General features: G+C 39.6%; 1 protein-coding gene across 3 annotated transcripts; it reads left to right on the plus strand.

Moving 5' to 3' along the window:
- The first annotated feature begins 7,217 nt into the window (after positions 1-7,217).
- emp1a (epithelial membrane protein 1a) lies at positions 7,218-13,047 on the plus strand. 3 transcript variants are annotated; one of them, XM_085277072.1, is made up of 5 exons: positions 7,218-7,364; positions 8,942-9,032; positions 9,140-9,239; positions 9,475-9,615; positions 11,788-13,047. In XM_085277072.1, exons 2-5 carry the CDS (start codon positions 8,958-8,960, stop codon positions 11,946-11,948), a joined length of 477 nt encoding a protein of 158 aa, XP_085133198.1. In that variant the 5' UTR covers positions 7,218-7,364; positions 8,942-8,957; the 3' UTR covers positions 11,949-13,047. The 3 variants fall into 3 exon arrangements, with proteins under 3 accessions (XP_085133198.1, XP_085133197.1, XP_085133195.1); XM_085277071.1 differs by lacking the exon at positions 7,218-7,364 and adding an exon at positions 8,002-8,067; XM_085277069.1 differs by lacking the exon at positions 7,218-7,364 and adding an exon at positions 8,012-8,129.
- The last annotated feature ends 40 nt before the right edge of the window (positions 13,048-13,087 follow it).

Consider the following 13,087-nt stretch of genomic DNA (forward strand, 5'->3'; position numbering starts at 1 on the left):
CGAGCCAATTAAAAAGCCTGCACAGAGAGAGAGCGAGAGAGGCTGTCGAGCGAAAGGCTTGATGGGAAATTTGATAACGTTAGCACCAGAATGAATATGTTTGCAAGTCTTTGGGTGAGTCTGGCTGTTATTGTTTTAAGGTTATATTATATGGTCCATCAGTTTTAGTATGTTAGGTAATTTTTAACGTCATTTCTAACAATTCCTGAAACTCAAAGACATCAGAACATTTTGGAAGCTCAGTATTTTGTAATTTTTTTATGAAATTAAATACAAACTTAAAATATTACCTAATTATCAAAGTAGTTGATTTTTACTTTAAAATTCGAATTGATGAAATATTATTGTGAAATGTTTTGTTTCTTGCGGACTTGTAACTATGGGGGTTTTTTTTTTTGTTTTTTTTTTAAATAATACTGTTTTCTGAGTTGCAGTGTTCATGGTCTGACAGAGATGGAAGCTTGCTTCAGTCACTGAGTCAAATTTCAAGTTATTTTCTCAGCACTCCAGGAATTTTAAGGTACCCAACTTAAAATTTGTCAACAAGGAGGAGGCAGACAGGGCGACTGGAAGTCCCTCAGCATTTTTATTCCTTATTCCATATTTACATGATTCGGCGAAGAGAGTCGCGAGGTGTTAGGACACGAGGAGGAGATTCATGGGAGCGTGATAATGGTGGAATATTTCTTGGCTGTTGTGCCGCTGCTTGAGGACGGGGCTAAATCCTAAAGTTAAATGGCTTTGTTAATAGATTGGACGCCCTGTGCCGCGACAGTACTGCAGGGAGCTGAGGAGACTGGTCTAAGAAGAGCAAAGTGATTTGATGTGGGAAGATGGGTGTTGCAACTATTTCATCACATCAGTGTTTTAGTTGGAGGGGAAGAGGCGGAGGCTTTTATTGGTCTGCTAAGATAGCAAATAGAAGACTTTATGAGCTGTGCGCCAACACTGGAGGACATTAAACGGGGCTTTAGAAAAACGTGACCTTCTCCATAAAACTGAGATATTTTTAAGGCCAAAAAATAAACAGATTAACCAAGAAAACAGCAGACAAATGATTGTAATAACCTTTATTCACAGACATAATTGAAAAGACTAACAGTTCAAAGTTTTCCCCAAAATACACCCAGTAAAAGATAAAGATGAGCTCGCATCGATTCCTTGGGATTTTAAACTAGAAGCAGCTACTTCTGCATAATACCCTTTCACTGGACACCCACTGCACAATGGATGTTAGACTGCACACTCTGCAGAGGCCCACATGTTGTGACAGGAATAGAAAACTCCACTGAGTCAGAAGTGGCATAAAATGGGAACCAGCGCTGCTCCACACCCACTCAACATTTACTGTGAGGATATGACGAACCGTCAGGGGTCAGATGTAATGGTTTTGACATCTATTCAGACTTACTGCCAGGAGAAAATGCTTCTCCGAGTTCATTCCCACACCCTCTGACAATAATATAGCTCTCAAATGATTTTCATCTCAGCAGCACTACAATAAAAACAGAGGCCTACACTATTAGCTCTATTATCACCCAGACGCCATTGCAAAAGGTTATGTAACACAGAGCCTGTGAGAAATGTATTCACTTCAAAGGAGACATTTGGGTTGAATGGCATTTCAACTGTGTGTCTGTCATGTATTTACGGCTGCAGCTGATCATTATTATTATAATTCTGGTGATTATTTTGTCAATGAAATTGTCAGCTAAATGTCAAAAAGTAAAAATGCCGTCCTGATCTATCACCGTCAGTTCAGAATCCAAAAATATTTCATTTCTTCACCAAAACTGTAATCACTGATTGCTTGATCTGGCAAAATTCATGCATCCCTCTATATAGCCATTTTCTTCCTCTTATCCAGTTCAAGGTCACAAAGGGGCAGAGCCTATCCCAGTTATTATATTATATATGGTTAACTGCAATCAAGTGATCACACAACAGTGCTTAAAGCATCTGCACATTCACATAAACATAAAGAGCATCCTCTCTGACCAAATAAGGAGGATGCTGGATTGTGTTTGTCCACTTCACTCTGGAGCTGCTGTCTAGCACTGCGGGACGGATCTGACAGTTATACGCTCTGGCCTGATCAGCAGCCACAATCATGAACAAATATGATGAATTTAAATAAGTAATACAGCAGCTGCAGCCAAACACAGGAAGTAAAGCTGGCAAATAAACTGCTGGCTAAGTGAATGTATTGCAAGGCTGATCAATATCTCTGCCCAATCATTACAAATGTATTTGAACAGAAGATGCCTACAGGTCTCTCCTCTTTGTTCTGAGCTCCTCACACTAAACAGGAATGGGCCTAGGGATGCTTATAGGCTTGGCTTTGTATTGTTTTATTATGTTTTTTGGATTTTCACCTAATCAGACATATGTACATCTATAAAAACTCACTGACCACTTTATTAAGGATACCTTAAAAAAGGTGGTTACTGGTTGACACAAATACCCGATCAATCAATCACATAGCAGGAACTCAATGCATGTAGGCATGCAGTTCAGTTCTGTGGATGATAATCCCATCAGAGGTCAGAGGAGACTGGCCGTACTGCAGTAACTCAAATAACCACTCATTTCAACCACAGCAAGCACAAAGGCCATCTCTGAATCCACAACACGTTGACCCTTGAAGCAGATGAGCTTCAGCAGCAGAAGACCAGACCGGCTGCCACTAGTGTTGGCCCAGAACAGCAAACTGAGGCTACATTCACACGGGCTCACCAAAATTGAACAACAGAAGATTTGAAAAACACTTCCAGTTTTAAAAAATCCAAAGTGCTTTACACTAAAATAAAATAGGGGGGAAAAAAAGGTTACATACTCAAGTTTCCACCACTGTCACCCGATCCCATCCAGTGAGATGTGGTGAAACATCGTGGATGTGCAGCATCCAGCATCCACACAATAGTGATACTATTGTGTCAATATGGGTACAAATCTCAGAGGATTCCAGCAGCTTGTTGAATCTATGCAAGGAAGAATTAAGGCAGATCTGAACTCGAAAGGAGGTCCAACCCGGTGTTAGGAAGGAATACTTAAAGTGAGTCTATGTATCCAAGTTCCCCCTCTATGAAAAGGTTTCATCAGATTTGGCACACATGTTCACTCTGGCTCAAGGCTGAAGTAATTAAGTGGAGCTCCGTGCTAAACTGCACAAAAATACATCCCCCCTCCTGCTCTACTGTACATTCTCAACTTTCAACACTGAACTGTGTAAACTGTCCGGGTTAGGCTGCTCATACGGACTGAATCTATACTGTCAACAAATGAGGGAATAAGTGAAAGAGCAAAGGAAGCAATTACTGTATCTGTCTTCATCCCGCCTCCTGCAGGATAAAGCCACCGTTGTAGCACTAACACCAGAAGTTCCTCAGTCTCGACCTGAGTCTGGTCTTTAGTGAGCTACCAGAGCCCGAGGGGAGATAAGGGGCCTGCCAGGCAAACAAACTTCACATCCAGATAGAAACGTTCATTTATAAAGCTATTTATGTGAAAATGGGAAAATCCATAACCGCTTAAGCTTGCTTTAACCCAAGACAGATGATGAAAAGCTTTTCTAGATGTGCACTGTCTGACAAGTAATCCCTTAATTACGCGGTTCTATTTGACCAGAGCCGACAAGCAGAGCTATCTGACAATGTCAGTTTAGAATATGACAGTTTGTCTATAACTGAAGCCTCATGTATGTTAACATAAGGCGTTATTAATATTCATCACTGACATTTATTCTCTGCGTTACTCCTACCCTTTTGTTTTCTTATTTAACAAAGGCTTGCGTTTCGGAGGAAAACTAAATCTATCGGCGATCTATCACGAGTTCATAAAGGTCAGAAAAAGTTTATGTGTATATTATATAAATTGCATTTCTGATGGAAGCTCAGGCCACTGCGTGCCTCATTAAACTACCTGAAAATACCCAGGATTTGAATGTCAGTACCTCAGTATTTTTGGTATTTTACTGCGTGTCTGTGTCTCTGGGGTAATGACTGCCTATCTCAGTCCCGGCTGCTTCAGAAAGCAGCTGCTTTCTTACCAGCATTAGCAAAGAGCAAAACATAACCCCAGTCTGGGCTTCTCTGCACTGGCTTCCTGTACGGTTTAGAATTGATTTATTGATTTCTGCATTTTACTGGCCAGTTTTAAAGCACAACCCTGTAATGTCATTTGGGATTGCAAACCCCCTGGCAGCCTTAGATCATCACGCTGAAGCTTAAATCTAAAGCCGTCTGTGCGTTTGTCATCGGGGCTGTTCAGCTTTGGAACAACTTTGCTGAAGAGATGAGACTTGCAGAACAGAGTAATTTTCTTTAAATGGCTTAATAAAACACTCTGACATAGACACAAAAATGTCCTTTTATGTGCAGTTGTCTTTTATTGTCCTTTTATCATTTTCAATTATCTTTTTATTGTTTGTTACTGTTATTTCTTTTATTGAGTTTATTCTTTTTGTTGGTATTTATTATTTTATATTGACATTTTGGCATTTCTGCATATTTTCTCTCACTCTGTTTTAACCCTACCTTTGCTTTAACCTCATCACTGTTTGCTGGCATCACACTCTGGGTCTCTGTTTTTTACCCCCTGAGTAAAACACTTTGTGTTTTTGAAAAGAAACAAAATGAGAAAGACGGGAAAACTGAGGGAGCTGGACAAACTAAGAATAACAAGAAGAATAACTAAAAATCCAAAACTCAAACAAACTAACTAATGAGTCGAACCAGACAAACTTTCACATTTACATTTTAAAAAAGCACTATCGGTATTTACAACTAGAACACAGCAACAAAATTGTGTGCAAGAGGTGGAAATTGCCGAATATTTGTAACTGTCCCTGCTGCATATGTATTTCTGGGAATTCCTTTCTCAAGGCACAAAATATAGGGAAGAAAATGTTTGAATTAAATACACAAACTGATTTACTAATAGATCGTGACATGCAATTTGCTGCTAGTTGCGCCGATATTCAACACAAAAAAGGGCACGTCTTATTTTTTTGCACTTTATATTGAAATGACCTGATGCCTCCTATCCTTAGAAAACAGCACAACTTTTGTAAATCACCTGTAAAATTAACCACACTTTTGAGTATGATCACTATTTGGAGATTGCACTCATATGGTATTTTGTATTTTGTGGCCCATAGTATCACAGTGTTACTAAACTAAAAACACTTTCTAAAAACTAAGAATTCATGAGTTAAAACACCAGAAATTAACTAGGAATTCACTTAAGACCCCCTCCTCCCCCATGAAAGGTTGAGTTTGCAGAAATGTCTAGAGGAATTTAATTCAATTCAATTTTATTTATATAGCACCAAATTATAACAACAGTTGTCTCAAGGCGCTTTATACTGTAAGGTAAACACCCTGCAATAATACAGAGAAAATCCCAACAAGCATATGAACCCCTTTGAGCAAGTGTTTTGGCGACAGTTGGAAGGAAAAACTCCCTTTTAACAGGAAGAAACATCCAGCAGAACCAGGCTCAGAGAGGTGCGGCAGGACAGGACAAAGATACATTGTGGAAGAGATTCAGAGATAAATAATAACTAATAATAAAGATTTGGATCTCAATACTGTGGATGATCAGCATCTACACTAATTAATTGCAGAGAGGTATAAACACATAGTGAGTGTAAAAAGGTGAGTGAAGAAGAAACAGTGCATCATGGGAAGGCCCCAGCAGCTTAAGCGTATTGCAGTAAAACTAAGATACATTTCATTCTGATGTAGCCATAACTATATGCTTAATTTATGTTTAAGCCTAATCTTAAAAACAGAGAGGTTACCATTAAAACCCTCAAGAGGGTCAGTCCATCACCAATCAGACAACATTTAGAGCATTTTCTGCTTGACCATCTGTGATTTGCATAAAGATTTTATGTCCAGAATTACAACGATTTCTGTCACATTTTAGCTTCATCAGCAAAAGGCCTGTGTTGATTTGAGGTGGAATGACCGAAGAACTACACCTCAGACTCTACAGGCCTCAGTTAGTATATAATGACAGTTAATCAGAAAAAGACTCAGACAGTATGGATTTATTTGAGAGGGCTGCAACACGTCTTCTGTCTTAAAAGAACACGTTTGCAAAGATGAGACCAAAGTGGACATGTTCGGCCACAGTGCACAGTGCCATGTCTAGTGAAAGTCAAACAGGATATCAGCACAAACTCTTCGTACCATCTGTCAAGCACGGTGGTGGAGGGCTGAGGATTTGGGTTTATTTTTCAGCCACCGGACCTGGGTACCTTACAGTCTCTGACTCAACCATGTGCTCCTCTGTAAAGCAAAGGATTTTAAAGACAAGCATAGCTTGTGGGACATGCAAAAATACAATGATCTCAAGCACAGCAGCAAAACTACAGCAGGTTGGAAGAAAAAGATCAAGGTGTTGCAATGGTTTAAAGTCCAGACCACAACCTGACTGAACAGTTGTGATGGGACCTTAAGAGAGCTGCACATAAACTAATGTTAGCAAACCTCAGTAAGCTGAAGCAAAGCTGTAAAAAAACGCTGGGATAAAATTCCTCCACAATGATGTAAGAGACTGAGAAACTGTGTGTGAGTGGCCTGATAGTGCTGCTAAAGGTTGCTTTACAAGAGACATGGTGTAATATTTCATATGTTCATCTGAGGTTGTATTTACCTAATTTTAAGACTCGGTGAAGATAATTTTTTCCAATTGTGTCCTGATATGTAGAGCTAACAGGGAGAGTACTTTCTTTTTATGATGACTGAAACAATAAATAATGAAAACAAAAGTTTAAGCATGCTCTGGCACAGCAGCAACTATTTCACTGTGAACACATGTCACATGACTTGCAATTACTGACTTTTATATAAATATCTTGTGCTACGGATGAGTGAAGCACTAACTTCTCTTAAAATGTGGCCTCGAAACACAATGAAGTGAGCTGGGCGCTGATTATTTTTCAGCCATCTCTTATTTCGGCTGGAGTTTGTCTACATTTGAACATCCATCTTTTCTTCTTTGTTTCTGACGAACATTTGAGGAAAATCTTTTTTTCTTTTTTTTTCTTTCAAAACACAGTGTGAAGTGTGCAAATCCTTGTACCGGCTGGTTGCTTATGGGGTAAACAGAGTTTTTCCAAAGCCGTGACACAGCCCGGCCCACTGAGATCTGCAGTCTGTGTGACATCAAGTAACATGACCTTTTTCTTACTTTTCTTCACTGAGAGGTAATTACATCTCTCAGTAAAGAAACTATCCATGTATTGTTTCGGACAGTATGAATATGTTAAGACCCTCTGATGTTTCAGCAGTTTTTTTTTCTGCTTTCTGGCAGTGGCGCACGAAACATAAAAGTGCATAGCGTGTGAGGCGCAGGTAAGAATCTATTTATATCTTTTTATCAATGGAACGATCTTACTTTCATTTGTTTGTAGCAGTCAAAAATGCATCTGCATGAACACGAATTCTGTTTTTCACTTGCTTGAACGTAAGTCTCAGCCATCAGAGTGAAACTGCTGCTGAATTGAATATGAGCTCCCTGGGGCTCACAATGCACTGCGATATTCCATGCACGGCTTCTTAATGTCCCATCTTTGGAGAAGTCAATTTAGGTACACAATGAAGCGGCAACTGCGCGTGAGTGGCCTGAAAACAAGTCCAGGATACACTATGGCTGCTCTGCAAGCGTGTCCAAAATGGCATTTTGTATCCATGTGCGACAAAAAAAAGTGAAGCTACAGCTCACACAGGTGAGCCGCTCAGAGAGAATGAAGATATTTCTATATTAAAAACATTTTCCAGGTAAAACACTAAAGAAGCAACTAAAATAGTGCGTGTGAAGCTGTCGCGTGTTTGTTTGTTTATTTGTTTGTTTCGTTTGTAAATGAATCTGACGATACGCAATCCTTCGAAGATCTTACTCGCCTTTACGCACACACTGGAGTTGCAGGAAGAGGCGACCTGACACCGTTTATTTCATTGGGACTTTTCACTCGAGAAACGTTATGGGTGGGGCTTGGTGAGGGGAAAGAAGAAGAGGGAAAACACGGTGATGTGTGTGCTGTGAATTCAAAGCTGGGTGGGTCCACAGAGTTTCACATTCCCAAATAACTCCCGCGCGGTGCGTTAAAGAGCGTTCAGGTAACGTTTCTGCTCTTTGCTTACTTGTAGAAAGGCGACGGTTTACGGAGCACACTCTGTGAAACCCTCTTACGGATGGCTGAAGTGGGTTTTTTTTAAGCCTGTAGGAAAAACTTCAGTTACTTTAAGCGCAAGAAATATGACTGACGGTGAGCGCAAAAAAGTCCTAAAAAGACGCGCAACTGGAAATTTGGCGCACTAACATAGCGTTGAATAGTCCGTGAGTTTATGCTGTGCTTATTATTGTTTTCTGTTGTCGTACTATCGCGCTCTTTTTAAAGTTATCGACTACAGTGCGGGCCCTGTGTGTGTCATCCGTTTGGGAATGCCGTCTTAACAAATGCGCCTTTATTGTCGACGGAAACGCTCAAAAGACGTAAAAAAAAGAGGCTCAAAGCAAACTGCGGGCGTTTACAGGCGCAGTGATTGGTGCTAATGAATCTGAGCTGATTAAATATAATAAATAATAAATAAACGTAATGACAATGATTGAAAGCACTGATGTGTTTGACACCAGATGTGTTTTATTCAAAAATGTTTATGCCTGCATGATTTCTGCGGCAAGTCTGGGCTTGTATAAAACGGCTCTCTTCTCTGTTACTGTTATTTCTTTATTTCTTTGTTTCACACAGTTTCTCTCTCTCTCTCTCTCTGTGTGTGTGTGTGTGTGTGTGTGTGTGTGTGTGTGTGTGTGTGTGTGTGTGTGTGTGTGTAATTAATACTCCCTCATGTACGAGTCCGTGTTACATACGTCTGCGCTTGCAAAATAAATAACGATGTGCCTCCTTCCACTTCCCCCACCCCATTATCAGTTTTCAGAAGGCCATAATGTTGATGCTGGCAGCAATCGTTGTTCTGCACATAACCACCATCATCCTGCTCCTGGTGGCCGCCATTGACAATGTAAGATGATGTTATTTTCTGTATTAACTGGAGGAGATCTGACAGCGGTTTCTAGAAAATGTGTAACATATCTGCATGAACTTTAAATCTTTCCTTTGTGTCGTCAGGCCTGGTGGGTCGACGATTTAGTGTCAGCTGACCTGTGGGGCAGGTGGGACTTATCAAACAATGTGTGGCATTACACAAATCTGAAAGGCTACCCAGAAGGTAAACTCCACAGATTGTCCCCCTGTTAAAGTTAGTGATTTTTCATTATTTATATAATGAAGGGCAAAGATGATGACGGAACAAATCACGTATTACACTGTTTACAGTAAATATTGTCAGTCTGAAATGAGTAGATCTGTAGGTAGTGGTGTTAATACAAACATAAAACTGAAAAGGCCGAATATTTCCTCACGCCTGTGTTATTGTTGACTTTTTTATTATCTTGTTGCTGCAGATTATCTCCAGGCGGTGCAGGCCACTTCAGTGCTGGCCTGCGTTTTCACCATCCTTGCCTTGTTTGTATTTGTGGCCCAGCTGTTCACCCTGCCCAAAGGAATGAGGTTCACCTTCACTGGCATTTTACAGATAATCGCCTGTAAGTTACCTGCAGTCTTGTTTCTTTTGGCTGACTTTATGATTTTCTCTGGAGGATGTGCGACTGACAAACCTGACATATGTGATTTTTGTCTAACTAAATAAGTTAGCACGACGCTCAAACTTAAAGCTTCATAAAGGATGTTGGTAAATAATTAAACTAATTTTTAGCCTCATCCGTTCAACAGACCAATGAGCTCATTGCATGGCGAGGCATCTATCTATCTGTGTCAGTTCACAACAATCACCACTCCTCTTTCAGTACTGGGCAGAGTTTAATCGACTTACACACAAAGGTCATATAATGGCTTCTCACTACATGGATGTGGATGAAGTGGTCTGACTGGTTGACACCCAAATTAGGAAGGTGTGGTCAGGGCTTTCCTGTTACCAGTGTTGATAACATGAGTAATACTGTCAGAGCAGTGACATCCTGATGCGTGCACATCATTTAATTTCAACACTATTATGCAGATTTAGATCAATGTAATCTGTAAAAAATAAGATTTATCTCATAATATAAAATATAAATAAGTCAATTAAATTATATCATTTATTTTAAGTGGGCCAGTCAGATTCCGAGACACTGACCTGAGGCTGGAGGTTGGATACTAAATTGTTATTATTAACATTAACATTATTGACATCCACACCATGGTAATGTTTGTCTTCTGCAGCACGAAACGTTGCATCGAAGCGCAGGGCAAAGCTTCAGTTCTGAAAATGCTGATTAGCCTGCTTTTCCTCATAGCAGCCGCCACATACTTGCGTAAATACTTAAAGGCATATTTGCGCATTCACTACCACATCTAAGCATGCAGACACTCACACACACACCAAATCTACCTCATTAAGGAGATATTACTGTACTTGTTATTATTTGTTTTTGCAATTAAGAAAGTGTTGTCTTTTAAAAATATCATTTTAATATGGCGAGTAAAAACAAGGAAAGGGTCTATTTTTGTTTGTTTTTATTAAGAGATGTTTGCAGGTAAACTTGCTATTTTCTTGCAGTTTCTAAACTGAAAATCAATGAACAGTTCATTTTTCTCTTTTGAATATTTGTTATTTCTCATTAATAATAATAGACAGATAGATTACTAAAATAATGGGTAGCTGCAGCCCTGTCGTGTAATCATCAGTAGTCCTGAGTTCAAACACTTTCATTTGGTGCTGAACAAGATGAATCTGCCCTCGATATGACTGTTTGAGAGACCCTTGACTACTCAGTGGATTTGAATTCTCATTAGTTTGTACAAAACAGCGAACCAGTGATTAGAAGTTCTTCACTTTCTGTGTGTACCTCACACATTGCAATAACCAGTGAACTGTGATGGATCAGCAAGGTGAGCGTGTTTGCATCTCAGACACATGAAATCTGTAGAAAATCAGTAGAAGCTGATCTCAGCCACAGCACAGCAGTGTGTTAGTCTTTTAGGTGTCACAAATGAATGATTTTGACACTTCAAATAGTTAACAGTATCACATTTAACAGTGTGCTGCTTCTGTTAATGTCATGAGGTTCACTAGAAAGAAAAGTTGTCCAGCACACCTGCTCCAGCATTCTCAGGTGTGCTGATTTCTCAACAACACCCCCAAACATTTTTGTTTGCCGTCAATGTGCAACAAAGCATCATGTTTTCACGTTTGAGGAGCAAAATCTAGAAAATGTATTCACTCACAAAAGCCCGAACCACCTGTCATGTCTATGCTTTGCTTCCAAGGAGCCAGGCTTTCTTCTTAAAGTAAGCGATAGTTCTCCAGGCTTCCTGGAGGTTCTTTAAAGTTTCATTGGACACTGGCTGCTTTTTATTTTAGTCAAGAAACATTTTCATGCAAATCCTCCCTAACAAAAAGACCACAAACCGAGTCAGTTTTTTGCCACCATGTCAGATGTAAAAGAAAAAAAAAAAGGTCCCGAGTGATTAAAATTTCATGCTTTAAGTTAATTATGCATTATCAGTGATAGTACTACGAGCACATGAGAAACTCACACAAAGTGCGAATGTCATGAGTTCATAACACTGGAAAATTAACAAGGTGGAAGTGTCATGTCTTTCATTTCCTTGTGATTGCACTGGTCACATCACGAGCTTTATCTTATAATAGAAAAATAATTACTTCTTGATTGCCTTGTCTTGGTTGCATGTAATAATAATTTTCCCTCTTGCAGGCCTTTGCATAATGACAGGAGCCTCAATCTACACAGCCAAGCTCCATGTCAATGACACATCTGGAGGTTACGGACACTGCTACATCCTGGCGTGGATCTCGTTTGTCCTCACCTTCATCTTAGCGCTCACCTATTTCATCCTGCGTAAGAAGAAAGAGTGAGAGGAAAAACAGAGGGCAGGGCTCGTTCTCCTCTTTTAGAATTGATGAACACCATCTGAAGCTACGACTGTAGCAAAATGTCCAAATGCTAATGAGAGCCATTTGTTTATACAGCTTTTTTAAAAAATATATATATATATATATATAAAATGATATGGAGCAAATGCTAACATTACAAGTGTGAAACACATTTTTTCAGCAAAACTGACAAACAAAATAATGTTTTTTCTTTTTAATAATGTGACTAAAACGCCTTATAGAGCTGAATTATTGGGAATATTACCAGAACATAGCTAATAAATCAGTTTAGTCTTAAATAGTAGTAGTAGTTCAGACATAAGTACTTTAAAGGAATAGTGTGACATTTTGAGAAAGGCTTATAATCGCTTTGGGTTGTTTTGTTGTTTTGTGCTAAAAAAAAAAAATGGCAAGATTGATTTGAGTGAACTTTTGGTCACCTTAGCTTTAGTGAAACAGTCACTGAGCTGTACATGAGCATTTTTGGCTGGGTGCAAACAAAAAGGGGAGACTCTAACTTCAGAGGTGACGGCGGTTTGAAGCCAGTGTTTTCACATTTTCAGTTCTTCTGCTAAGACTGTGCATAAAAGATGGTCACAACTTCCGAGCTGCATTCTTCCTAATGACCAGCAGGGGGCAAATCTGTGCAGCGTGGTTGCGTAGAAGACGATGGGAAGAGAAAACTGCTCAGGAAACTCTCTTTACATGGTCACGGTCTTTGTTTTGTTTTTTTAAAACCTTGGTCCTCTTTAGTGTACAAAGTCAAACAATTACCGTATTTCCCGGACTACAAAGCGCACCTGAATATTAGCCGCACAAGCTAAAATCAGGGGAAAATCCTGTTTTGTACATACATTAGCCGCACCTGACCAAAAGCCGCAGGTGTTTCAATATTGACTTATCATATGTAAGAGAATATGCACAAATCGAATTGTCAGGAAAGAGATGGCTGTTTGGAGACACACCCCTTTTATTAATATTTTGAAAATCAAGTTATGGGTACATATTTGCACATGTGCTGTGCTTCATAAATGAGTAACAAATGTAGTACATAACAGTAACCTACAGCACACCAGAAAAATAGATTGGACTACCTTTTAGGCTCAGGTGCAGTGACACGG

Source organism: Mchenga conophoros, linkage group LG6 (assembly GCF_057382185.1).
Source record: "Mchenga conophoros isolate Kocher_MC1m ecotype Shallow Benthic linkage group LG6, M_conophoros_male_GT1.1, whole genome shotgun sequence".
Taxonomy (NCBI): domain Eukaryota; kingdom Metazoa; phylum Chordata; class Actinopteri; order Cichliformes; family Cichlidae; genus Mchenga; species Mchenga conophoros.